We start from the raw sequence: 25,325 nt of genomic DNA, 5'->3' as shown, positions 1-25,325 counted from the left end.
CATTCAGTCACATGCGTGTAGTTATCTGTGAAAGTGGTGGCTGAGAGACAAGGCCGGTGTAGGTTGTCTTGTCTTGAGTCAATTCAAAATGACACTGAGCATATCCGAGTACCCCACGGGTGCGTCGTGGTACAGCGGATCGATCAACAGCCAAAGGTGGACGAGACTAGCCCTTGGAATGGTGAATAGGAAACCAAGCTGTAACTTGAGGTCTGGAAGAGTTGAAAAGGGGGAGTTACCAGGGCGGAAGTATGAACTATAGTGGCCAGCAGGATGCCTCATGTGCTGAATATAAAGACGTTAAGATGCCTGACTCTGCATGGCAAAGCCTCGGCGGCAGGTGAAACCAATCGGGTTTTGTGGCGGGTTGTTGCGTTGTTTAGTACTTCCACGTCCTTTATGCTTTCCAAAAAGGGGGTAAACAAAATCCATGATACCATCCGAAGCTATATCAACCGCCCTCGTTCTTTTCTTATTTCAAGGAAAAATGGGAAGAACTCTTGATGTATCTACCCTTAATATCCTCATCATTGACCAGGAATTTTCCGGCTCGTTTTCCAGAGTCTAGAGCGTGGTTTCGCCCCGGAAGCCTCAAGTCGTGCTTGCGTTTGCACCACGCAGCAGAAAGGGATATATTAGAAAGATTGACACGCTAACACGCTACAAACAAGTACCTAACGTAAAAGCCCACAAACGAAAACAAACATTAAAGCCAATGAGGGAAAACCAGAAAAAGTACAAAGACATAACGGCGTATTATTACCCTTCCATCTCGAGACACAGCCAAGCACACCGACCCCCCTCCATCAACTGACGGTCTTCCCTCGCTTTCTCCCGTTTTCTCGGCCTGTAACCTTCCTACTTTTCCGCTACCCCATTAACCAGAGCAAGCACCTAAAATACCTGGCTGTCCGTAGTCCAGCATCTCTACATCGCATCACCTCACAGCATTCTGTATCGAGCCACCCTAACACTCTCCCACTCTTAATAACAACGGAGCGCGTGATGGCTCCTCCGCCGCCGCCTGCACAGGAGCAACCAAGAAGAAGTGTGTCACCAACATATTGCAGCACATGTTGGGGTTCAGATATATTGACCCTCGGAGAATGTAAGTCTCTGCCATGCGGTTGAAGCAGGTGACATAGTACCACTAACACGACCACAATCCCAGACGACTCCGACGACCAGGGTAATGGGGGACTACCGAACAGCAGAGATGGAGAAGCAGGGCCCTCGACAGGCGTCAGGCCCCCAAGCCGTCCGGAAGCCGAAGAGGAACGTCAACAGCCTCCCGAAGAGGTTCAGTCGTCGGGCTCGGACGATGACGACGGAATCGTACCTTGGGAGTACGTTACCGGCGAAAGCAGAGCGTGGATTCTCTCCGTCGAGGGCAGCTATGTATGTATAGTATACCTACACCCTCTAAACCACAATCCCGTGCACTCAAGACGCTCACAGAGACGTCAGGGCTCCGACTTCCGATGGTGCCGGATGCAGCCGCCCTCGCAAGAGTCGCACTGCCAGGCCATGTGCCACTCCTCGCCGTTCAAGAAAGGCATATTCTACGACCCGGCCGGCCCCCCCCTGCGGCCGACCTATCTCGGCCACACCCCCACCTCCACCGTCGTCGTGTCCGGCAACCCGGAGTGGTTCGCCCTGCCCTTCTTCCACCGCCACGGCCGCTCCTTCTTCCACCTGATCGAGCCGCACTGCCCCTTCGACCCGCGGGGCCTAGTCTCCAACCACCACCACCACCACCGCGAGGTCCGAAACACACCACAGCACCACTCCGACACGCTAAACGCCCTGGTGGCAGCCATGATCTACCTCTGCGGGCAGGTGCGGCTCGGCGACCGGCAGTGCGTGCGGTGCCGGCGGCGGCGCATCACGACGACGATTCCGGGCGAGGCGATCCCGGTGTGCGCGACCGCGGGGCGGTATTTCCACGGCGTGTGCGCCAACTGCCTGGCCGCGGGCGGCACGCTCGCCGAGATGCTGGACCGCTGCAGCGTGTCCGGCCGGCTGAGCCCCGAGGAATACCGGCGGCTGAGTCGGGGGCTGGGCGAGCCGGGCTGGGTGGGGCGCTCGCCGTTTATTGGGGACGATGCTGGTGATCTGGCGTTTGCGAGGAATCTGTTGTGGAGGAAAGCGCTGCCTCCTCCTGCGCCTCGCAGAAGTCCGGGGACGGCAGCAGGCGGTAGTAGCAGCAGCCAGAACGCCACGGCGGTGGGGGGCCGGGAGAATGTCATTGCCAGTAGCCTGAACCCGGAAGCAGCCAGGAGACCGAACGTTGCCATGGATCGCAACCGGGATACGGCAACAACCAGCAGCCCGAGCATGACAGTAGTTAGAAGCCGGGACACGATAACACCCAGAAACCGGAACACTACTGCGGTCGTCAGTCAGAATATGGCAGCAGCCAGCAGCCCAACGGCAGCAGCCAGGAACATGGGTACAGCAACAACCAGTAACCGAAACACTGCAGAGGCCGTCAGTCAGAACACGGCAACGCCTGGTAACCGAACCACGGCAAGAGCCAGCAGGTCAAGCGAGACGGGACAGCGTGAATGGCGTTAATCAACAAGCGAGATGTGAGAAAGTGAGGGTAGGTAAGCAAACTTTTAATTAGCGAATTGACAGCTACCCAAGTGATACATCGTCATCAGTCATTACCGTTACAACAAGCCAAACCAACAAACAAATTTGTACAACTAATAGCCATCCACCCCGTACACTCACACCCGCCCCGTGCCCGCCCATCCCCCGAGCCCAGTCCGCTGCCCATAGGAATTCAAGCCCCCAAACGCCGGACCGACGTCAATACCCGAATCTCTCCGTCGAATGTAATCGTCTGCCCCTCGCTCCCCTTCATCCCGTCTCAACCTCTCCTCGTCTAGCCGGAGCAACTCGGCACGAATATCCCTCTCTCTGTCAGCGTTCCTGCCAGCGCCCGCTCCCCAGGTTCCAGTACGTGGCCCATAAAATTGTCCGGTTCTGCCCGGACCATAGAACTCATCCTCGTCTGCCAGACCGAGGCCGTCCCGCTCATCAACGCGCACCCAATTCAGGTCCCGTTCTAACCCCTTTCTGTCTATACCATCGCGCGCCAGGCGGTACCCGCTTGGGGGGTGGACAGTCCTGACACCGGGGCGCGGGCCACGGTGTGGTGGTCGAGGAGAGAGGGGCCGGGCACGGTCGAAGCTTCGGGTTCGGCTTCGGGTTCGGCTTCGGTCCCTGTCTCTGCCCCTCTCTCCGCGCCGCCCCTTTTGGCGATCATCATCCCAATCCCGCTCGTTGCGGCGATAGCGGTCCCCGCTCCGGTACCGATGCCGATGGCCGTCCCGGTTCAAACTCCTGCTCCCACTCCTGCTCCTGGTCCGGCGCCTTCCGCCCCGCTCCCTATCGAGACTCCGGGTTCTGCTCTTGGTTCGACCCCGATGTCTATCCAAACTCCGGGTCCTGCTTCGGGCCCTCTCCCGGCGCCGTTCTCTGCCCTGACTTGGTGAGCGGTCTCGACCATGGTTATAGCGGTGATGGTGATCACGGCCTCTCCCGCCCTCGCGATCCCGCCGCTTCTTCAAACTCCGGCTCCTCTCTCGACGCTGATCTCGCGTATGCCGAGTCCTATCCGGGCTACGAGAGCGAGACCCAGATCGGGATCGGGATCGAGATACAGATAGAGAACGAGATCGAGACCGGTCTCTATCCCTATCGTCGTAACCGTCACGGTCACGGTCACGGTCACGGTCACGGTCACGGTCATGATCGTGCGCCCGCCCAGCACGCTCTCGACCGCGATCCTGCTGGATCACGATGGGCGACGCCCCTCGCCTTTTGCCCTCGGTCTTGAGCGGCACGGCGGCGGCGACTACGCGTTCGGCTACCCGCTCTGCCATATGCAAGGCTTCTTCGTGGGTGTCGGCACGACCTTTCGCGTAGGCTTTGGCGTAGAGGGTAGTGGGGTTAAGGGCGGGATTTTGGGGTGGAATTTGGGACCGATCACCCGCCGGGCCTCCCGGGCCTCCTACATTTCCCGGGTGCCTTGAATCTGTCGCCGGGCTTGGGCCGTTTACCGGGTTACCGGCCGGGTTTCCGGGGTGATTTTGATTCACCGGATTCACTTGGTTTCTCGGGTCCATCCCGTTCATGGGACCGGGGCCGCGGGGGGCCGAGTTTGGAGGCGGATGAGAGGCAGGCCCCGCCGGAAAGCCTTGCCCATGCTGCCCGGGCAGAGGTCCGAAATTGTGTTGACCTGGTGCCGGGGCTGGATTGGGCTGGCCTGGGAAAGCGGCTGGGTTATGTCCTGGTGGGACATGCCCCGGCGTCCGCCCCTGAGACTGGGCTCCCGGTGGTGGTGGAGGGAACTGGGCTGGCCCCGCTGGTCTTGGTTCAGCTGGGATCTGGACTATAGGTGGCACGGCACCGGCCATGTTGGCATTGCCCGCCCTCGGCTGAGAGAAGCCTTGCCCCAGCGCTGGATCCGACGTTTGTCGAGGGAGGGGCGCCTGATTGAGAACCGGGATTGTGTGTTGAAGCCCCCCGATATCTGGTCGCCGCTCATGTGATCGGTGGGGCTGTATATGGACCTCCCCTTGAGGCCTGCCGCGGAGATACCCGGGCTGGATGCCGTAGTGTGCTGCGCTCTCTTTATACCGTGGCTTTTGCCGCGGCCGGCGGTCAAAAGCGTAGCGGCTCGAAACATACGAAGGGGTCGAGGGGGACGTGTGATCCGTGTCGTCGTCCGCGTCGGAGAAGACCCTTGAAGAGACAGACTCATCTGTGCTGAGCGGGCTACGGGCGCGGTTACGGACGGCTGGGGATTGGCGACGGTGAGGCGGCGAGCGCTGGCGGGAAGAAGCTCGCCTAGCGGCGGAGTTTGGTGTTTTTCGAGACGCAGGCTGAGGCGGATGGTTCTTCGGTTGGGGTGGTGGAATGTGCTGCTGGGGTGGGATGTTCTTCTGGGGCGGTGGGATGTTGTGCTGGGGCGGTGGGATATTGTGCTGGGGCGGTGGGAAGTTCTGCTGAGGCGGAGGGAAGTTCTGCTGGGGTGGCGGGGGATGGTATCCGGTCACTAGTTGGGTTGCCGGTTGTGGATATGCTTGTTGTATATCCTCGTGTTGGTCTTTGGGTGATCGTGGAATAGAGAATGTGTCGACTTCAAGTCTCGGCACACCCTTGAAGTAAGCGGTGATGCTAACTCGCTCAACGGCAGCCTTCTTTGGTTGTTTCGACTTGGAATGAGACTTGGAGTATCCCCTGGCGACGCCAGACCGGCCGGCGTCCTCCTTGCGGTGCCTATCCTTTTTTCGCTCCTTCTCTGTACCCCCCTCTCTCTCGCTTTCCTTGGGTTTCTCCTCGACTTGCTCATCCAGCTGGACCAGCGTCGTTTGGAACCCCTCATCATCCCACTCTCGCTGCTGGTCATAAAAAGCACGCTCGACCTGAAGTCTCTCGTTTTCGGTAAGGTCCCTCATCTTCTCCGACACCGAGGGGGTAGCCTGATCGAGCTTCCGGACTGCGCGTGCCGCTTCTTTCTTTGTGATGATCGGGTCTGGGATGAATTTCACACAAACCCAAGAGAGATTTCGTTTTGTGCCATCACTGACGTGGCGACTCCTTTCGTCTGGTACGATGCGAACTACCCGGTATTGGGAGCGCGCCTCGCGTTTTTCCTCATCCGATAAGGGCCGCGTCTTGCGGAGATCGGAGATCTTGATGTGGGAATCGGGCTGGGTTGTGGCATTCTGCCGGTGCGGCAACTGCGATGATGATTCGGGCACTACCCTTGGGTAGTACTGCTGACCGATTGGCGACTGGGGGTGATATTGTTGCCCGCCAGCATTGACGGTCCGGGCTGGTTGTTGGCCAACTTGAACCCGGGCTTGATAACTAGGCGCCGGAGGAAAGGTAGCCTGGTGGGTAGCCTGGTTGACTACCGGGTTGTAAGCAGGCCGCTGAGGCTGAGGCTGGGCCTCGCGGAGGGTGATGAATTCTTCTCCGGCCATTCTGACTGTGGTTTTGGCAGGTTGAATGAAGGGGACCTTGGGAGAAGGTGAAATTCCTTCTGCCCCTTCCGGCAAGGGTGCCCACGGCGAAGTGCAAGTGACTTATACCGGGTGGGTGACAGGGGAACGAATCGATGACACTAAACTTGGAGCCCCAGGGCCACGGTAAGGTGATGATGGGGTATATGGGGTAGATCGAGGCGCAGCAGGGCAGTCAGGGACGGTCAGATCTAGGAATGCGGAGAAAGAGAGGCATAGAAATCGGGCACCTTCGTGGAAGCTAAATATCCATGGATGTTGCCCGTCTTCAGGGGGGCGACGAGTCTTCGAGGTTACGCAACCCGACGGCCAGTCCGGGTGAAAGAGTGTGAGCCATCATCTCGTCTGGGCGATCGTCAACCTCGGCGTGTACGGCATAAACTAATAACGAGGCAACCACATACCATTCCGCTAGTGCATTCATCAACCGCCGCAAATCGTGTATTGTGGCGGAGGATGGCGCCGACACCGAGGCTGCAGATCAAGTATCTCACCACCCAAGTTTCACTCTGACGGAAACCGGGCGAAGGAGGTGCATGCATGAGATGGAATATGATGGGCGGACCAAATTCAAAGATTGCTACGTGGTTGCCTCTTTCGGGTGAGTCCTGCTTGGCTGGGCAACGACGAGGGAGACACGGAGAGAGGAAGGCTCAGATCGGGCGTAGAGCTAGTGCGGCAGGCTGGGCCGGGCTATGCCTTGTTCACTTTATCGATCACTGCATGTTGAATCGGATATGTTCCGGGAAGGAAGGCTCTGGGGAACCGATAGAAAGAGCCACGCGGAAGGTGTGGCGTGCTGCGCCGGAGCTCTTTCTCTCTCTGCTCTCGGGCAACCCCGCATTCCCAAGCCGAGCCCTTCTTCCTTCCCTTTCTTTCCACCTCACCCCATTGAAACCCATGAGTACGGCATGTTCCAGACCCAGACCTGCAGGTGCAGCCGGTCAAAACCTGCTCAGCCGTTCAAACTGAAGCTTGCCGTATCTCGCTTCCATGGCCTGGGTCAATACACGCGATTATTACTTGCTTGATTACTCGAGCGATGCGGCTCTGCAAGGTGAAGTGGTTGATGACCGCTTCTGGCTTCCCTTGGGCTCTCTTGGGTGATACATGTTGCGCGGCAGAGCAGTTGCATGCAGTTGCACAACAGAGGCAGGTTTGGATGGTGAAACAAGGGGCGTTTCTTGGGATGGATGTTCTACTCGCGGTTGCTGGACCATCGAGCCACCGATGAGCCGGTGTTGGGATTCGATTCCTCCGACAGCCTCAACTTTCTCTGGATGTCGGAGCACTCCCGGACGAAGCCTCAGACTCGCTCCGTGTTGATGACCGAGGTGAGGGGGGACAAACTGGAGAGCCAAGCCCGTATGGTCCTCACCCTCCTTCTTCCATCACTGCCCGCTCTTTTGCCACATCCCAAATTACTAATGCAGACACCCACCCTGCAGTTGACGGACTCCTCAAGAAGCGACCCAGTGACTTCGTCTGAGGCTGGATATGCCTTGGCATGCAGAAGCCGCATAAGGGATGCAGCGCCGAGCAGACGCATCCAACGAAGGCACCTGGTATCTGTATGTACGACATTGGCATCCCCGCCGTTTCTTGTCCGGTTATCGTAGCCCGTCACCTGGCCTGGGTACCGTCGTCTCCCATTGCATACCATCATGGCAACAGTGAAGACATACATCCGTCTCTCCGAACCCGACCAGTTCCTACTCAGAGATTTATGGCGCCTGAGATATCCACGCAGTGAGTCCTCCGTCTCGAACGACAGAGGTTGCTCCCTAGATATCTCGGCTGCCATATGTACCACATTGAAGGGTTGAAACCACGCTGTTTGGTTTCTCCTTTTATTATGCTCGGCGCTTGTGATGTCTCGGCTGGGCTGAGGCCGGAACGCCGAAAGGGGGCATAATCAAGGACAGAGTACGAGAACGGGAGCATCTGATTAGCCCAATCCAAGGCCGGCGGTCGTAGGCTGCCTCATCCGTGAGGCTCGAGACGTTCCATGTGCCATGATGAGGAAGCAGAGCAGGCCTGATCGTGACTATCGTACGACTCTTTTGACGCCACTGAGGCAACTACATCAGGGTTTCTTTCGGTTTTTTTCCTCGTCTCAGCTCGTCTTCTGGATCAGGAAACGCGGCCACAATGGCGGCCGCGGTCATCTTGTTGCCTTCTTTTATCAATCGTCAGTGGTTCGCGGCCAGCACGGGGAACAGAGTGGTGAGGTGCATGATGCAGGCCTTCGTTGCGAGTCGAGCGAACCAAGCTGACCAAGTTCCAAGGTGTGTTGTCCAGTGAAGCCCCACCCCAATAGTTACACCGCGTTCGTCCGTTTAGGTATGAGAATACCGAAACAATGGTTGCCGCTTAAATATCACTGTTCAGGCAGGAAGGGAAGTATCCGACGGGATAAGAGACCCGGCTTGGTCGATCATCTCTGGCATGGCCCAGCTGGGTCGGGTTGCCATGCGCCCGAGGAAACGCAGCAGACGAACCCAACGCTGTGCAATAATAAACGGGAAAATACGCTTAAACAGGGTCCCATCCACCTTGTATCACCTCATGCGGAGAGACCGAGCATCACAGACGTGACAGGAATCCAACCCCCTAACCCCTTTCGGTCCGGTGACGGCGAGGCATCAAAAGATCAACTCCTGCATCACCACGACATACTAGACGCGGGAGCACTTAACAAGAACAGAGTTGATGCGGGGAACCCAATGGAAAGACGATGCTGTCCGACCCCTCCCTCGAGTCCAAGTCGGACAGCATCAGCATCCAGCTACAACATCCAGATCGGTGGTGTAAGAAACTGGGCTAGCCGCATAGCATCACCGACAAACGCATCAATCCCATCCTCTCACACAACAATCCCATCATCACATGCAGCCCAAACCCAAGCCCAAACCCAAACCCAGCCTCGGTACGGCACACTCAACACTTCGATACGACCCTCCCAACGGTAAACCCACGGTTCCAAAAAGACTACTCAGAGATGACAACCTGCAAACCAACCAACGAGTTGGAGGAGCCTCGGACACGCCGCCCCGAGGAGAGAGACACGACACTTGGGCATCCACAAGCAGTCCGATCGAACGCAAACTTAAAACGCTCTCATAGCAGGTAAACGAGAAAGCAGGCAGGCAGGCAGGCAGGGAGACAGACACACATGTAAGCAGACCGATATGCGGGGATCCCAATCGACGATCGAGCGTTGCCAACTCAGCCCAGGCGGCCAACGAGAGTGAGCAGCAAGCACAAGCAATAGACGCTCCCTCGGATGGACCGGTTACACAACGATTTTCATCCTGTCAAACCCCACCATCCCACATGCGCCAGATCGCTCCCCTATACGACACACCCAAAACACCAATGTTGTGCGTCAACCCGACCGAGCCCGTCACACGCCTACCCCTGACCCCTTGGTCCTGATGTGCTGTCATGCAACAAACCCAGGCCCGGTTAGGCTTACCGGTCCCTTGTAAACCCATCACGCCAACATCGACGATTGCCATCGAGAGTATGGGAAAGAGTTTGAGAAACGGTGGACTTTGGTCACGGCAAACGCTCAAATCAAGGTCCACTGTGCATGTTGAGGCAAAGCACTTGAACACCACAAACAAAGTGTCTGATTCCTAATCCTAGACCACTACCTAATGAACGCCTACCCACCATAAGAATAACCTAAGCATTCCCAATCTCTGTACATGTTCATGGTCAAACAGTTCCATCAATGCTCACTCTTGTTCTTGCAGGCCTTCTCGTCGCAGTCGAATCCGTCCTTCATGTCGAAGCCATGGTTTGAATCGTGGCCGTGGTTTGAATCGTGGCCGTGGTTTGAATCGTGACCGTGATTTGAATCGTGGCCGTGGTCGGAGTCGTGGCCGTGTTCGTGGTCTAAATCGGAGTCGTGGTCTGAATCGGAGTCGTGCTCTGAATCGGAGCCGTCGTCATGGCAGACATCCTCGCAGTCGTCGTCAGAACCATCGTCCGAGCCGCTGTTGTCACCGCAACTCTTGTCACAGTGGTCGTCTGAGTCCGAGTCATGGTCCGAGTCATGGTCCGAGTCGGAACCGTCGCAGGACTCATCGCCGCAGTCATCCTCATGGCAAGACTCTGGCTCGCAAGCATCCTTGTCCCGGTTGCAAAACTGATCATTGCAGCTGTGGGTAACATCTTTGCAAGAACTGTTATGGCAGTTGCTTGAATCCGTCTTTTTGTGGCTGCAAGCCTTGCTGTGGCAGCTCTTGTCATCATGGTGCTTGTTACCGCAAGAGCTGGTGTTGCAATCCTCGGAATTCTTGCCCTTCCCGTTGCATGATTTGTCATGGCAGTTGTCTGAGCCACAAGAGTCACCCTTGCAATCTTTATGCTTTGAGCCACAAGAGTCCTCGTGGCACTCCTCCTCACAAGGAACAGGATGGGGAATATGCGGCTCGCAGGTTGACCAGCTGGGAAAGTGGAAAGGAATCGGCAGAGTCGCGTCAATCTCTTCCTCGTGTCCCTTCTTGTTCCCCTTCTTCTTCTTCTTCTCGGGGATGACCTGGTGCGAGGTGACGTGGTGCTTCTCAAAGACCCAGCAGGAATGAAGAGTCTTGGTGTTATAGTGACCTCCAAACTTGCGGTTATCTTTGCTCACCGACGAGCGATGGTCTTCTTCGTCCTTGTGGGCTCGCTTGTCATTCTTGCCTTTCTCGTTGTCGTGTCCGTCATCGTGGTGCTCATCGTGTCCGTCGTGTCCGCCGTGTCCGAAGTGTTCGTGACCCCATGTGTGAACGAAGTCGTTGCCATGGCCACTGTGGATCTGAGAGTGTAGAGTTAGTGAGTGGTTGTGGAAGCAGAGCATGATCGAACTCACTTCAAGTTTGTTCATTGCACCATGGTCAGCTAACTCGTACTTGGCGCCCAACTCTCCCGACCCAGTGAACTGTTCGGGGCGTTCAAAGCTCGCGTGCAAGGGCCACTCCATTTTGGCGGGTAAAGAAAGCCAGTCGATGTGGCCGTGGCCAGCGTACTCCCACTGTGACTGGTTCCCGGGGGCACCATCGTGATGTTCGATGGCGCCGTTGTGGGAGTCGCCCGAGGCTGCATCGTGCGACTTCTCATGTGCGCCATGATCAGGGGTCCAGCCGACCTCAACTGTACACTTGACCCCGTGGTGGGTGCTGGCAAGCAAGGGAAGGATTGTTGACAGATGCGCCGTGGTCTTGGGGCAGTCATCCTTGGCGATCCAGTTCCAGAAAAATGACCAGGTGTATACGCTGATGGTGCGTGTGGTCTCCAGGTCCTTGTGCTTGCTTGATCGCTTGTGATGATGGCCATGGCCCTTCTCGTGGACCTCGGTGTGGTCAATCTCACTGAAGCAGGTAACGCGGTGTGAGCCGCGTGCTATCTTTGGATGACATGTCGGGCCTGCGATGACAGCGGTGGGACCGAGGAGGGCGGCGACGAGACCGGCCGAGAGTGCCGACTTCATGGTGGCGGTTGGTAATCTGAGAATAAAAAAGTTGAGAGCAAACGAAGCAAAGGAAACAATGATGAGATGCTCAAATGACCAAAAGATGGGATTGATGCTGTGGTGTGGACGAAGATTATTGGGATGGAAGAGGAAGAGGTCCAGGAATGGGATCAGAGAAGATATTAAATGCTCGCCTCTTCGAGGTATAAAACTCCTTCCAGTTCCATGGCGCGCTCTGAGGATTGGAAGGGGCAGGCTCACATCAGGGGAGGTGAGCTTTGAGGTTCCCAGGGCTGAGAAGGAGCAGCAACACCCGAGCACTGAGAGACGGGACGGGGTGTCTCAAACCGAGCCTTCCTAGAATAGGTATAAAAACCACGCGAGCGTTCCGAACGCATCTGCAAGGTCCCAGGCACGGGCAGCTTTTGTTGAGTGACCACCTAGGAAGGCGCGAGGCATGGGTGCCTAAGAGTTGCCTCTAACCTGGAAGTTACTGACAAACTCGGAGGCATGTACGACTCACCGAACGGGTACTCAACACCACCAGTTCCTGCCCGTTGTGTGTTCAGACTTTGAGCCAGAAAGCTTAGGTCTCTGGGTAGCTGCCGGGATATTCCGGGCGATATTCCGGGCCTTTCTTGCAATGGGATTCCGCACAACGTCCATGCGAGCAACCACAGAGAGAACAGCTCAGGAGGCCAGGCAATTTGCAAATCTCGATGCGTTTTGGTTGTTGATATGATTGACCAGTAAAGTGCCCCCTTTTCGTCCACTCAGAGCCTTACAGCGGGCGAACGTGTCCGGAAAATGACAAGTGTGGCTATCACAACAGTTCCGCCTTGACGGGCGCCTCCATTTCGACGGCCTGCCCCTTATTCCCCTTCTCACCCTTCTCCCGGACAAAGTACCACGTATCCAAAATCCTATCCTCATCCGACCCCGTCCGCTGCACAAAAGCGGCGTACAACCTCCACTTGTGTCCCTCCATCAGCTCAAGCAGCCGCATCAGCATGATGCGCACCGTGTTGCTCGCCTCCCCCCTTGACCGCCACGGCTTTCCCTTGAGCTCGAACTCAAACGAGTCGTGACTCCAGTCGCCCTTCTCAAAACACCCCATCTCCTGCAGCGTCTTCTTCACCCCCGAGACCAACACCCCGAGGTGATCATGGTCATGGTCGTGGTGGTTGTCCTCCTCGCCCACCGCGCCATGCAGCTTCACCCCTTCCGCGTCGTACACCACACGCAGCTTATCCGTCCCCATAGGGGCTAGGGCGAGCCACTCCACCGCGGGCAGCGCACCCGCACCCGCCCCCGCCCCCGTTGGTCTCCCAGCCTGTGCCCGGCACCGAAAAAAGAGGGTATCCTTCGCGGTATAGCGGCGGCTGCACAGCACGGAGGTGACGAGCTCCCAGCCGTGGCGGTAGAGCACGGCGAGCACGTCGCGCACGAGGCGGATGCCGCCGACGTGCTGCTGGGTGCCGTAGTAGCCGAAGGGGCGGCCCTTGCACTTGTACTCGACCGCCGGGCCGGGGCCGGGGCTGGTGGCCCCACCACCACCCGCGGGGGACGACGAGTCGATGCCCGGTGGCCAGGCGGCGAGGATGGCAGGCTCGAGGGCGGTGGTCAGGGTGGCCGGGAAGTTGAGGAAGCGGAGGGTGTCGGACTTGTGGAGGGAGAGGGTTGCGTAGCTGGAGGGGAGGGTTGTCGAGGTGGAGGTGGGGGAGAAGGGGGTGGTGGGGTTGGGGGATGAGGGGGATGAGAGTGGCGAGGACATGGTTGGTTGTGGTGTCTTGTGGTGTTGTGAACCCAGGTTGATGAATATTCATGAAATAAATGATGGGAGATAGAGAGAGATGGGATGGATGAAATGGGTGATAAATAGGACTAAATATTCTCGAAACCAAGGCGTGAGGCTGTCTGCTAAACTCGCATCGATCCTATCATTTTAATCCTTGTTTGTGAGCCCTGCTGAGCACCGCGGGAATTGCTCACCGGGTTCATGGGTCCCTTCAACATCAAGAGCGAGCATCACTGCGAGGCTTGAGGCTCAAGGTCGGTCACTAACACGGAAATAGAGCTCGGTTACGATGTACACATGCTTAGAATGCGGACCTCCCTCGCCATTTTCAGGCCCCTGTGGTCCTTGGGCCAAGGTCCCTTCGCAACTTCCTCGGCTGCATCGACTCATTCGAAACAGCTCTGGAAGCACCCCAAGACCGGCTTTTTCCCCAATCAAGTTCAAACCCGACAGCATGTTTGAGGTGAAGGCAGAGCTGCGCAAGAACGCCAAGAGGGCTGCTCCCCGTATTTCGTTTCGACCGCTCATTGGATGGCTCATCCCATGGGAATTTGGTCCGAAAGCAAGGTGGCAAGCTCGAGGCAAGCCACTCAAGCCACTCAAGCTTCGGACAGACCCACATTTAGTTCCCCGCAGATGGGTGAGATGTGGAGGTCCGAGCTTGGTTCCCCGGCAACCAGTTGTTGGCCTTGGCATCCCCAGCTGAGAAAGCAGGGCCAGCGCATCGAAGGGACCCGAGGACACCACCAATATTCTCAACTTTTTGGAGGTTGCTCCGCCATGGGCAAAATGGCGATGCAAATCTGCACCACGGCCGTCCTCTCTTTCTAAGACAACCTAGAGACGAATTCCCCACGAGCACTATCAATGTGCAAGACAGGAGGAGCACAGCAGCGTCCAATCACTTATACGCCCGACAACCCGATTGCCCCGCCATTCCTTCCACCGCCAGATTGACGGCATTTATTGCTGGGCGTTGGTGTTTGTCGAGGGTCTAGATCAAAAAAAAAAGAACAGCATTCCACAGCCACCTACCACAATCTTTTTAACAGGTCGGCATCCCGACTGCGGAATACTCGGCTGCTTCGCACCACTCCCCAACCCGCCCGCGCTGGGCTCCATCGCCGCGCATCGCCGCAATGGCGCCGGCAGACAGTCTCTCCCCGCCGGGGTCGAGTTCCTACTCGTCCGACACCTTGACGGTGGGCGACGGGACATGGGATTTTACCAAGAACACATTCTTGCTACCGAACCTAGTGGGACTGAACTTTGAGACTATGCGGTACAATGGTATGTGGCCGGAACCCTCCCGAGACATCCTTGGCTAGCACCACTAATACCTGAGCCACATAGGAATGGGGAATCGCTTTGCGACACTGACGGAATATCACTCCCTAATTCTCGGGCACGGCGTCCTTGCTGCGATAACGTTTCTTTTCATCGTCCCCATCGCCGTCTTGCTAGCCAGGTTCTATACCCGCCAACCAGGGAATGCCGTCCGCTACCACGCATACTTGCAAATCCTCGCCGTCGGCCTCAGTACCGTTATTTTCGTCCTCGGGTTTATTGCCGTGGGTCCACCACGCAACCTGACGAACCCTCACCATGGCATTGGCGTCGCCATCTACGTCCTCATCCTGCTCCAGGCCTTTGGCGGTCGCCTAGTCAGCAAGCTCACTGGCCGCTCGTTTCGGCTGCACGTCCACCGTTGGTCTGGCCGGGCTATCACAATTCTGGGTATCGTGCAGGTTCCCCTGGGCCTAACGCTCTACGGGTCGCCCAAGCACCTGTTCATCCTTTACGCCGTGTGGATGGGCTTTTTGCTGGTGCTCTACTTCATCCTGGACTACCGCGACTACGGCCGTCGGGATTTCAACAGGGGTCGTGCTCACAGCAGCCATGTGGGAGCCGGAGACGAAAGCAGCAGAGTTACCGAGAAGTCCGGCGGCGGCATGATGAAGTGGCTCGGCCCACTTGCCGCTGGCGCCGGCGCATTGGCACTACTCAAGGGCCGCAAGAAGAATAAGGACACCGAGCGAGGTATGAGTCGGAGCCCTAGCCCAGTGGGCCGGCCGCACCGCGCGACGGTCATTTCCTCGCGGCGAGAATCGGATAGCTACTACGACGAGAAACATCCGGACCAGCGGCGCGTCAGCCGCGTCAGCGGCGGAGACGGCGGAGGCGGCTTCATGAATAAGATCTTTGGGGCCGGCGCCGGACTGGGTGCTGCAGCGCTAGTGGCCAAGATGATGAACCGCGGAGACAGACGCCACGATGATGAGTATTCGGCCGTCGCGACCGACACGCCAAGCCGTGTGCGCAGACATCCGCCGCCGAGGAGTGAGTTCACCGAAAGCGAGTATACCGACTTCACAGAGGACACCCGCAGGTACCCGAGCCGTCGCGACGCAGATTCATCCATCCTCCCTGCTCCTCGCCCCCACGCCGGCGGCGGCAGACCCCCGAGGCCTATGACCCCGCAACGTTCGCACGCGGCAACATCCCGATTTGACAGCACTATTGATGGCTCAGATTATTCATCGTACGTTAGCCCCTCTAGGAGAACCTCGGAGCCTCCGCGAAAGAACAGCGGCGCTGGAAAGGGGCTCCTTGCCGGAATGGGGCTGGGGTTTCTGGCCAAGATGGGCAAGGACAAGCGGGATAGGGATAGGAGAGAAGAGGAGCGGTTGAGGGATGAAGAAGACAGACGGAGAGAGGAGGAGGAGGATAGGAGGGCAGGTCGCCGGAACTCGAAGTACACGGGCGACGGGTACCCCACCCCAACTAGGCAGGGGTCAAGACGACGACCACCTAGGCCCCCGCCGTCCGGAGTCACCATGACCGAGACTGTGACTTCAGTATTCTCGGACGAGTCTTCCATTGAGCCCCGCGGCAGTACACCATACGACCCAGCGCCGCCGGGTATGCGGCCGCCTCCACCAGGCCCAACCCAGGTCTCTGGGGCCCCTCCTGTGCCGGGAGCCTACGGGGGGCCGCCCCCGGCCCCCAGGCCAGCGCCCATCCCAGTCGCAGGTACCATACCTGGGCAACCTCCGCGATACGATCCTGGCGACATCACCGACCCAGTGTCGATGCCGCCAATGCCAGCAGACCCCCACGGATTCTTCCACCGCGAATCGGACGGCAGCGAAGCCTACAATTCCACCGCCCCTGGCCGTAGCCGTAGTAGCCGCAGACGGCGAGAGCGAGAAGTCGACCCGGCCATCGCAGCCGCCAACGCCTCAGCCAGCGCGCTCGCCCTCGAGGAAGAAGAGCGCCGCCGTCGCGGCGAGCGCGCCCACCAGAGCCCCGTCAGCGTGCACCTGAGCATGGCCGACAACAACCCGGGCCGCTTCACCCTGCGCCGCCTCCCGGAGGGCGAAGCCGTCGCCCACCCGGGCGGCGGCAGCAGCGGCCGCCACCGCCGCCGCGCCGACTCGGTCAGCAGCGAGTCCGGCAACGACACCCCCACCGCCGGCAGCGCCGGCAGGCGCTACCGCCGCGACCATGGCCGCTCCTCCAGCCGCGGCCGCGCCGAGACGGCCGCCGAACAGCGCGTCGAGGCGGGCAACACCACGGGCGCCTCGGCCGACGAGCTGGACCCGCCCAACCCCGCCTTTGCGCGACGCGCCGGCGGGAAGGACTCGGCGTACTATTCCGGCGGCGCTGCCGGCGCTGCTGCTGGTGGTAGTGGCGGTGGTGGTGGAGCGGGAGCGGGAGCGGGCCCGTCGGGCGCCGTGCCTGCTGCGGAGGCGACCATCTCGACGCTGGACAGCCCGGCGGGCCTCATGAGCCCCGGCGGGAGCCATGCTACGTTTACGAGCGTGCCGATGACGGATGCGGGGGCCGCGGCGGATCGGAGGAGGAGGAGGAGGTTGGAGCGCAGGGATGGGAGTCGGCAGCCGAGTGTGGATTATACCTGAGCTCTCTGCGGGGGGTGATGTAGGGTGATAGAGAGGTGGTGGGAAGGGGGTGGTTGGTCTGTTTGTTGTTGAAGGGGGTTGGTTGTCATTTGGCATGGCGTTGTTTTTTTTGCGAGGGATTGTGTTGTGCTAAACGTACGTACAGTACAGCTGCTGATGATGAGGGAATGAGGAGATGGGGCTGGGTTTATTTCATTTGTCTATATATAGGTGATCGGGGGGCAGTGAGGAGATGTTTGGTATGATGCGATTGATGAGGGGGGGAAGGCATATAAACGTGTTCCATGTCGAGATTGCAATGATATTTTCTAATACCCGCTCTGTATTTAACTAGATGAATTTCCTTGCGTTGAGTTGGGAGCCAAAAAGGTCAAAATGGGATTCACAATGTACAACTATCTTATCCCCGACAAATTGTAAAAAAGAAAATGACGGAAAGAAAAAAAACACAAAAAAGCTCGCCGGACCAGCTCCGCGGACGGCGGTGGTTTGGCTAGGAAAAACCAGCGTCTCCCGTACTGCCTGCCCTGGGTGGTCAGTTTTGGCCTGCCTGCCTTTCGGGGGTCAGTTTTTGGTGGGGGGACCAGTTTTTACAAACATCAGCGTATCTCGAACCCGCGACCTCTCGGTTAGCCCGATCGGTTTGAGGTTTTTGATTTCTTGAGGCTGGTTGTGACCCCAGCCAATGACCGTTAGGCCACCAGGGAGGTCGTTGGAATTTGAGGCGCGGGAACTTGTGTATCTAGTCCGGGCTGCACCTTGGTTGGTGGCATCGTCAGATGGAAGACACGGGCAGCACAGTATGGCGATGGTGGTGGTTTATACAGCCCGTGCGCACTGCAGGCTCGGCGCAGCCAGCAAGCGAGCTGCCCGCTGTGCCCCGCGTTTTGCTCCCCTGTCGCTGCACCCCGCCGCCAAGGGCGAACGCGCCGCATGGATGGAATTCCAGGCGCGACGCGACAACCAAGCATTTTAACTCCAACAGGGTCAGGTCGGAGTGGTCAACGTCCGGCCCAGAACTGCGCAACTACTGTCCCCGATCAATCGCTACGCTGCCTAGTCGGCGGTTATTGCAGAATTCGAAAATGGCCTCCGAACAAGACCCCGTCCCCGCCCCGGCGCAACAGCGCCAACCGCAACCGCAACCACAGGACCCTGACACCGAGATGCTCGACCAACAACCGCCAGCACCGCCCGCCCAAACCGAGCCTTCCGCCACTTCCACCACCGAAGACCCCGAAAACACACCCCAAAACCAACAAGACCAATCCCAAACCCAACCCCAAAACCAAGACCAAGACGCCACACAAGAAGAAAAACAGCCAACCCCCCCACCAGCAGCACCCCCTCCGCCGCCACCACCGGGCCCGCGCGCGGCGCGGCTGCAGGCGCTGTTTGCGTCGACGGCCAAACACACGCTGGACAAGATCAACAAGGAGAACTTTGGGGCGTGCTTCCCGACCATCTCGAACAAGGCGCCGGGGACGCTGGAGTTTGTGCAGCGGCAGATGGTGGAGCGGTTAGGGGGGTTGTGGAATGTAGGTTTCTTCTTTTTGAAGTTTCTTTTGTGATTGGGTTTGTGTTTGAGCTTTGGGCGGGGTGTTGTTTTGGGAGATGGGGAGGTGGGGAGGGGTAAAGGGGGTTGTTTATGTTCCTCGAGTTCAGGGGTGAAGGGGGGGTTGTCAGGTTGCTAGTTGGGGTGTTGGTTTTGCATTTCCAGATTGACAAGACAAGCTAACAAGGACTACAGAAAGAGTTCGAGACCATTATGGCCAACCGGCAGGTGGTGGCACGGTTGAACGAGCTGGAAGAGCTGGTCGGCGACGCCACCCGGCGGAGAATGGAGGCCGACGACCCAAGTTCACCGCCAGTCCCGTATGTTTATTTACCTCCCCCTTTTCCTACCTCAATTTTTTACTCCCTTCACCAACCCCCTTTCTCACCTTCCTCACCTTTACCATCCCCTTTCCCACCCTTGCCCACCCTTGCCCACCCTCTTACCCACCCTCCACCCCGCAAAACAACCCCAAGTTGCCAACTAACCCACCCCCCCTTTTTCCCCAACAAACAGACCACACACCCTCCCCGCTCCCACCATCCTCCAAGCGCACCTCGCGCCCCATCTAGCATCCCACCAGTCCCAGCTCAACGCCAAACTGCAAAACACGCAGGCGGCCAACGCGCGGCTGTGGGACGAGATCCGGGCGCAGCGGGCCGAGATGGAGGCGCTGCTGGCGGGCGTGGAGAAGGCGGTGCGCGACACGGACGGGGCCAACGGCCTGCTCGGGGAGGTGGCGGACGAGCTGGCGGCGGAGACGCGGGCGGCCGAGGGGGATGTTAGGGCCGTTACTGCGGGTGGGGGTGGTGGTGGTGGTGGCGGTGCGAAATGAATAGGGGTTGTTGTTGTTGTTGGTGGTGGTGGTGGTGGTAGTGGTGCTGTTGTTGAAGGGGAGAGGAAGATAGTGGGCCAGATGGGAAGGATGAATGGGATGGCTTTGCTGGCGGAATCAACGGCCGAGCGAGGAAAGGAAGCATATCGGCGTTGTGGGCTGGGTTTGTTGGATATCTAGGCGTTGACAGAGGGCGTTGCGTTCACATATGGGAAACTAGCTGTCAAAAATAATCTCACGAGACCAAGACAAATCAAACCAAGTTGGTATCAATTATTGCTGTGTCCCTTCCCATAGCTCCCGATATATACTGGTGGTATGTCCATCACAAAAGAACCCCCCCAGCCTCCCCGGGATTCCCGTTTTACACGCAAGAAAAGTGGTATATAATGCTCGACCCGCCCCACCGGTCCGCGACTTCCGAGTGCCATGCCGAAGGATATGCAAAAGAAAAAGCTCGCCAGATGCTCCGCCTGTACCCAAAAACTCCACGCCGCTGGTATGACAAAAAGAAAAAGACAAAGGTATATCGCAGGGAGTCGCTCGTGGCGCACGAACGAAGAAAATGGCACAACCATCACCGACGACGCAGCCTCAACAGACCACACGCTTAAATCAGCCTGTTCTCCGGCACGATGACCTGCCACGGGCCCATGACATCCACCTCGCCGTACGCCGGCGGCAGCACGCGGACCATGCGGCCGGTGCCCCAATCGACGTACCAGCGCTTGCCGCGCGCGATCACGTAGTTGCTCTTGCGCGGGCTCTTGAACAGCAGCACGCTGTAGCATAGGCGCGCATACAGCAGGTCGTGCGTCGTGCTCCAGCCGTGCTGCGGCTTCCACTTGCCCGTTTCGGGGTCGATGCTCTCGTTCGGATACGACGTCGTCGATAGTCGCCCTATGATCGGGTGGTCGGTCCGTGGACCGTACACGGCGGCGCCGTCCTCGTCCCCTCCGTACTCGAGGTCTGGCGGTTCTCCAGCTCCACCGCCTCCGTCGCCGTCCTCGTCCTCGTCGCTCCCGTCTTGCCGGCGCTGCTCGGTCAACCGCTGGAAGCCGATGCTGTCTTCGGGTTGTGGCCGCTGCCCGCGTAGCCATCGTATCCTTTGAATCCGTGGTACGCTAAAGTCTCGCGGGAAGTCGCGCTCGTCTATTGGTGGTGATACGTTGATGGCGGCGAAGATCCCGTCGAGCCATGTGACAAACGTCCCGAGTTCGACGCACGACAATAGGAACTGGTCTGTTTCTACCCTCATCCGGATGACGTATCGTCGCCTGGTTTTGGTCAGCTTTTAATCCCTCAAATCGTTTCCTTATCCTTAGCGTACGCACTTTCTGTAGTCGGCGGCTATCCCCGCATCCGCATGGAGCAAACTGTAGCTCTTTTCCAACGTCGACTTCTTCACCCACGGCGGGTTATCGGGCATGATGTCGGGTCCGTCATGTTTACTCGACGACCACCACCCGCGCTCCTTCTTGACCGAATATACGTTGAGCGCAGTGCCCCGCAGTTCGACGTACACCATCCTCCAGTCGCGGTACTCGGCCCGCTTTGTCGTCTCCTCAATCTCCATCTTGCGCATAAACACCCCCTCCAGATGCACAGCGCACGAATACTGCGGCAGCACGTCCTCGGGGATGTGTCTGGCAGCGTTCTGCCCGGCAGCGGCCTGAGCCCTCCTCTGCGCGGCGACGACGGCCTTCATGGCCGAGTCGTAGCTCGGGGGCTTGGCGGGCCGCGACGTCATGAGCTCCCGGTAGAACATGTCCTCCTCCATGGACATGCGGCGCGGGCGCCCCGACGGCGCGTCGCTGCCGACGCTATGGTGGGAGAAGGCATCGCTGGGTCTTCGCGCCATGGGACGGGTGCCTCCTCTCGGCGTGGTAGGTGGGGGGTGCTGTGGCCTAGCGCACTATGGCGGCGGCGGCGGCGGCTTCGTCGAAAATGGGGACCAAGCCCGTTCCGTCTCCCCCTCCCCCTCCCCTCCTCCCTTTGGGTGTGTTGGTGTTGGTGAAGTTGTTGTTGCTGTGAGCCCTGACTCACTCGGTTGCTGGCCCGGTCCTCTCCGGCATGACATGCCCGGCTCCGGCACAGCGTCGAGTGGAGTCCTCCGACGGCGCTGGGCAGCCGCTGTGGGAATTCCGTGCTCACGGTCCTGGGGTGCGGTTTTTTGATTCGGTCGTTCGCTCCTTGGCTCGGACAGGCCCTCTCCTGCTCCTGCGCGAAACCCGGCTTACACGAGATGCCGAGATATATCGATCGTTCAGATGAGATGGTCGCCAAGGCCACGAAGCTTGTCATCCAGAAATCACCAAATCCTAGAGAGGCCGTAAGGTCGTATGCAGTAGGCAGCAGTGGCGTGGTGTAGATACGTAAAATCTCGTAAATATTGAGGCCTCAGGCGTTGGTGTTGAAAAGCTTCGAGTTTCGTCCTTGGAAGTCGGGATGCCCAGATCGGATGACTGCAGGAAGGTACGGAAGGAAAGGTGAAGAAGGCACAAAGTAACGAGCGGAATGCGACCGGAACAGGCGCTAACGTTATGGACAGGAGCGGAACACGGAAAGCGGAAGGGGCAGTGACTTTGACGTGGCTAGCAAGGTAGGTGCCAGTTGAAACTACCAAATTGGCAAGAAAGTGGAGGAACCAAAAAGCGACGATGGAGAACGGGCGAAGTGACGGGATGCGGAAGCTGTGCCAATTAGTTATCCCAAGGAAACCATCAGTGACTGCTTGGCAACAAGTTGAGGGGCTGAAAGCCACCCCGGCTCGTCAGCATTTCAGTGGGTTTTGAGGGCGCCCGGATCCCTGGAGCCGTGCCAAGTGCCCTGGCTCGCCTGGCTCCTCTTAATAAGACCTGGCTTTCATGTTCAATATCGATCTCCCATTTCGCACCGTTGAGGAAGGCGGGCTTCTATCCAGTGTCGCCGGTCGCTCACGACCTACACAGTACTAGTGCAGACAAGCGACAAACATTGGATGAAGCGAAGCATCCGGATTCGCGGCAGAGTACCTCGGTCGCCGGCTAGTGAGGGCTGGATTGTCGACCGAATGGCCGATCTGGATTACACGAGAGTGACGAGAGAGCTCTGGTCTTGCTTGTCCTGTGCAAGGTGTGACAGCTTTCCCAAATGCTGTGCCGGGTTGCTCTCTTTTACCCGACTGGGTTTCCAGGAGCCGTTGGCGTCGAGCAATTGCATTCCATCAAATTTCATTTGGCTCTGCATCTCTCTGCAACGCTGAGAATAGGTCTTCTCGGCTCCCGCCTCATGTCTGGCATATAGTAGATTGCGAATAAGAGCATGGCGCGATGCCCGGCCGGACCCACGTCTCTTTTGTTTCTTCCCAAAACGATGCGCCCTCCACGTCGGGGAGGTGCTTTGCGCAACTTCATCCCAACCCGGCCCCGCCGTGTCGGTCGATGGGCGAGCGAGGCGTGCAAGCACCAATCAGAAGGCGTGGGCGTGGCCTCACACAAACCTGGGCTAGGCTGTTCCGGGTAGGTGGTTTGAGGGTCCGCATGGAGTCGGACAGCAGGGTTCACGAAGTCGAGGCCGAAGTTGGACCCGTTTGAACAAGAATTTGGTTTTCGCCTTTCTTTTCGCAGGCCGAACATGTTTCAAGACGCCGAACAGCACAACACTACACAGCACACAGCCTTCGCATGTATCTTGCAAGAGAGTCGTCCGAACCCAACTCTACCCGAAACATCTGGCACCTCGTGCAGCTGGCTGCATCGGGTCGAGAGCTGGAGCCTGTGCCGCGGACTCGCGCCCCGGTTTGTCCTCCCTCGTCGTTTCTAGAAGGCAGTCAAACCAAGCACTCCAAGCACTCTCCGTCGCTTGTCGCTTGTCGCCACACGACGGCAGGGTCCATTTCCCCAAACTCCGTGCAGCAGCTGAACTTGGCAGGTCGGAGCCGCGAGGTGGGAGCTGACGAAGAACCTCTTTGATTCGATCCGGCTTCCCCTGTTTACGGCGTTTCTTGGACGGAGGGCCCGACTGCCACATCGCTCTGGCTCGTCTGGCCACTGCCCTGCCAGGCTGTTCTTGAAACCGCACCTTCCTCTCCCATCTGGGCTTCTCGGCACCCGCGCCGTCATCTCCCCTCGAGGCTGAACCGGCTGGTGGGGACCGGGTGGGTCCAGACCATCGATTTCCGTTAGTTAGAGTGCGGTCGACCTTTCGGGAAGGTGGGAGCAAGCGCTGCCAGGCCCGACGTGATCTTCGGCAAGGGCGCGGTAACGATTCGCCCTTTCCGTTTTCTTCCACGAGTGGCTGGCCGAAAGTTGATCGTCACCGGACAAGGAAGGCGAGAAGCTGTGCAGCGAAAACCCATTCGAGCCATTCACTCTCAAATACACGGCGCAAGTGGAGAGGGTTGGGCAGGGCAGGGCAGGTACGTGGCCGTCGCCACTCTGCCAGAGACGCGATGTGATGGCTCGGTGGTTTTTTGCTGTTGTTTCACGGCTGTTTTGCGGCCGTTTGTTTTACCGCGTGATGGATGCGCGAAATGTGGTGAGAGAAGCTGGCGCCCAACACTTCTCATGGTCCAGTCCGGTCTCCAAGTTCTCCCCCTCCCCCAACGGACGCGAGCAGCCGGCCTCGCTAGTGCCCGGAACTCGGCATCGGGTCGAGTTGATATCCGCATCCTTCGAGCTTACTCTGCACCGACCGCCTCATAGATGATCCCGAGCGACGGTGTCGACAAACCGTCGACTACCCATTCCCGAACCGGCCTGGCGGACGCGGGGGGGGACAGGGTCATGATCAACCCCATGGAGCCCCGTGGTTCTGCCCTCCACCAGCGCTCCGGAGCCGGCGACGAGCGGAGTTGCCGGCCACGTGGAAGCGCTATCGGACGTCAGCACGGGGGAGACTTCCCAATGGGAAAGAATTGATCAGTCTGCCGTCTCCGAAAGCCTTGTTTCAGTGATCCATGCCCGGTGCGGCTGGTGAAGCTGTGGACAATGCCTCGGAACCACCTGTCGGCACTCGAGGGCCGATCCCCAGACACTGGCGGACGATCGCCCAGACGATCCAAGTGACGTGATTGCCCTGACCGTTCACCGGTTGAACCGGGTCATGGCATCTTCCGTGGGGAATGGGCTGGCATTGCCTGGTCTCGACTCGGTAAGCGGTGGAGTTGTCGATCCCCAGGGCAGGACTGGGGACCTCGAGGGACCAGTCTGCGATCGACAGCAACATCTTCCCCAGGCAAAAGACGAACCCCGCCTTCCGGCCCTTATCAAGGTGATCTTGCCCCCGTGAACATGAAGAGCGCTCGATCGTCTCAAAACACATCATGAAATTCAAGATCCTGTGAGACAACACCGCCGTTCATGATCGCCATCATAACGGCCCTTCCTATTGCATGTTGTTCAACTGCCCGAAACCCCGAGGATCCATGAAATCGCTCTGCCAGATAACTACTCCTTTGCCAAGTTCAGGGGAATCATCTCGCCTCCCGGAGTTGTCCGTGTTCCCAAGTTGTTCTGCAAAACGCAGCCTCCCGTTTCCATTCGTTCGAAGCCAATCCAATCTTAAGCCACGATAATCAACTTTCCTCGACGGCACCACAAAAAGTGTCCGTCCAGAACAGTTGCCTTCACACGTCTGACACTTGGAGACTACTTATTTTGTTGTGGTCCTTTACGGCGGTCGGCACTTTGTAAACATGCTCTCTTATCAAACGGAGAGTCACAC

At 58.3% G+C, this 25,325-nt stretch overlaps 8 protein-coding genes across 8 annotated transcripts; 4 read left to right on the top strand and 4 right to left on the bottom strand.

The window, feature by feature from the left end:
* Positions 1-88: 88 nt before the first annotated feature.
* Positions 89-2,591, top strand: B0H64DRAFT_474602 (uncharacterized protein; the record flags this gene model as incomplete). The annotated part of the gene is made up of 4 exons (XM_062808064.1): positions 89-119; positions 1,172-1,398; positions 1,468-2,346; positions 2,403-2,591. 4 exons carry the CDS (start codon positions 89-91, stop codon positions 2,469-2,471), a joined length of 1,206 nt encoding a protein of 401 aa, XP_062659200.1. The 3' UTR covers positions 2,472-2,591.
* A 986-nt stretch (positions 2,592-3,577) lies between these two features.
* On the bottom strand, positions 3,578-6,005 carry B0H64DRAFT_442057 (uncharacterized protein; the record flags this gene model as incomplete). The annotated part of the gene is made up of 2 exons (XM_062806613.1): positions 3,578-3,803; positions 4,705-6,005. The coding sequence occupies 2 exons, from the start codon at positions 6,003-6,005 to the stop codon at positions 3,578-3,580; spliced, it is 1,527 nt and encodes a 508-aa protein (XP_062659199.1).
* A 1,949-nt stretch (positions 6,006-7,954) lies between these two features.
* On the top strand, positions 7,955-9,305 carry B0H64DRAFT_151792 (uncharacterized protein). The gene is made up of 3 exons (XM_062798444.1): positions 7,955-8,275; positions 8,333-9,221; positions 9,303-9,305. Exons 1-2 carry the CDS (start codon positions 8,060-8,062, stop codon positions 9,014-9,016), a joined length of 900 nt encoding a protein of 299 aa, XP_062659198.1. The 5' UTR covers positions 7,955-8,059; the 3' UTR covers positions 9,017-9,221; positions 9,303-9,305.
* Positions 9,306-9,780: 475 nt separating this feature from the next.
* B0H64DRAFT_323428 (uncharacterized protein) lies at positions 9,781-11,526 on the bottom strand (the record flags this gene model as incomplete). Its single annotated transcript, XM_062800610.1, has 2 exons — positions 9,781-10,854; positions 10,909-11,526. The coding sequence occupies 2 exons, from the start codon at positions 11,524-11,526 to the stop codon at positions 9,781-9,783; spliced, it is 1,692 nt and encodes a 563-aa protein (XP_062659197.1).
* A 394-nt stretch (positions 11,527-11,920) lies between these two features.
* On the bottom strand, positions 11,921-13,438 carry B0H64DRAFT_151743 (uncharacterized protein). The gene has a single exon (XM_062798442.1). It carries the CDS (start codon positions 13,280-13,282, stop codon positions 12,332-12,334), a length of 951 nt encoding a protein of 316 aa, XP_062659196.1. The 5' UTR covers positions 13,283-13,438; the 3' UTR covers positions 11,921-12,331.
* An 858-nt stretch (positions 13,439-14,296) lies between these two features.
* On the top strand, positions 14,297-17,396 carry B0H64DRAFT_151712 (uncharacterized protein). Its single transcript, XM_062798441.1, has 2 exons — positions 14,297-14,596; positions 14,660-17,396. The coding sequence occupies exons 1-2, from the start codon at positions 14,446-14,448 to the stop codon at positions 17,227-17,229; spliced, it is 2,721 nt and encodes a 906-aa protein (XP_062659195.1). The 5' UTR covers positions 14,297-14,445; the 3' UTR covers positions 17,230-17,396.
* A 752-nt stretch (positions 17,397-18,148) lies between these two features.
* Positions 18,149-19,715, top strand: B0H64DRAFT_395958 (Nnf1-domain-containing protein). Its single transcript, XM_062803804.1, has 3 exons — positions 18,149-18,767; positions 18,980-19,104; positions 19,301-19,715. Exons 1-3 carry the CDS (start codon positions 18,315-18,317, stop codon positions 19,617-19,619), a joined length of 897 nt encoding a protein of 298 aa, XP_062659194.1. The 5' UTR covers positions 18,149-18,314; the 3' UTR covers positions 19,620-19,715.
* A 184-nt stretch (positions 19,716-19,899) lies between these two features.
* On the bottom strand, positions 19,900-21,586 carry B0H64DRAFT_151689 (uncharacterized protein). The gene is made up of 2 exons (XM_062798440.1): positions 20,954-21,586; positions 19,900-20,896 (listed from the first exon to the last, which is right to left on the bottom strand). The coding sequence occupies exons 1-2, from the start codon at positions 21,478-21,480 to the stop codon at positions 20,230-20,232; spliced, it is 1,194 nt and encodes a 397-aa protein (XP_062659193.1). The 5' UTR covers positions 21,481-21,586; the 3' UTR covers positions 19,900-20,229.
* Positions 21,587-25,325: the final 3,739 nt, after the last annotated feature.

This window comes from Chaetomium fimeti (genome assembly GCF_033439085.1).
Source record: "Chaetomium fimeti strain CBS 168.71 chromosome Unknown B0H64scaffold_4, whole genome shotgun sequence".
NCBI classification, from domain to species: domain Eukaryota; kingdom Fungi; phylum Ascomycota; class Sordariomycetes; order Sordariales; family Chaetomiaceae; genus Chaetomium; species Chaetomium fimeti.
The sequence above is the reverse complement of the archived record's forward strand: the minus strand, read 5'-3'. Positions and strand labels throughout refer to the sequence as shown.

Excerpts from the sequence above, each read along its gene's own strand:
- B0H64DRAFT_151792 (XM_062798444.1), top strand. The coding sequence starts at position 8,060 with ATGATGAGGAAGCAGAGCAGGCCTGATCGTGACTATCGTACGACTCTT. Across the intron at positions 8,276-8,332 it reads ACGGGGAACAGAGTGGTGAG|GTGTGTTGTCCAGTGAAGCC; the intron begins GTGCATGATGCA and ends CCAAGTTCCAAG.
- B0H64DRAFT_151743 (XM_062798442.1), bottom strand. The coding sequence starts at position 13,282 with ATGTCCTCGCCACTCTCATCCCCCTCATCCCCCAACCCCACCACCCCC.
- B0H64DRAFT_151712 (XM_062798441.1), top strand. The coding sequence starts at position 14,446 with ATGGCGCCGGCAGACAGTCTCTCCCCGCCGGGGTCGAGTTCCTACTCG. Across the intron at positions 14,597-14,659 it reads TGAGACTATGCGGTACAATG|GAATGGGGAATCGCTTTGCG; the intron begins GTATGTGGCCGG and ends TGAGCCACATAG.
- B0H64DRAFT_151689 (XM_062798440.1), bottom strand. The coding sequence starts at position 21,480 with ATGGCGCGAAGACCCAGCGATGCCTTCTCCCACCATAGCGTCGGCAGC. Across the intron at positions 20,897-20,953 it reads ATAGCCGCCGACTACAGAAA|GCGACGATACGTCATCCGGA; the intron begins GTGCGTACGCTA and ends GACCAAAACCAG.
- B0H64DRAFT_395958 (XM_062803804.1), top strand. The coding sequence starts at position 18,315 with ATGGCCTCCGAACAAGACCCCGTCCCCGCCCCGGCGCAACAGCGCCAA. Across the intron at positions 18,768-18,979 it reads GGTTAGGGGGGTTGTGGAAT|AAAGAGTTCGAGACCATTAT; the intron begins GTAGGTTTCTTC and ends CAAGGACTACAG. Across the intron at positions 19,105-19,300 it reads CCAAGTTCACCGCCAGTCCC|ACCACACACCCTCCCCGCTC; the intron begins GTATGTTTATTT and ends CCCAACAAACAG.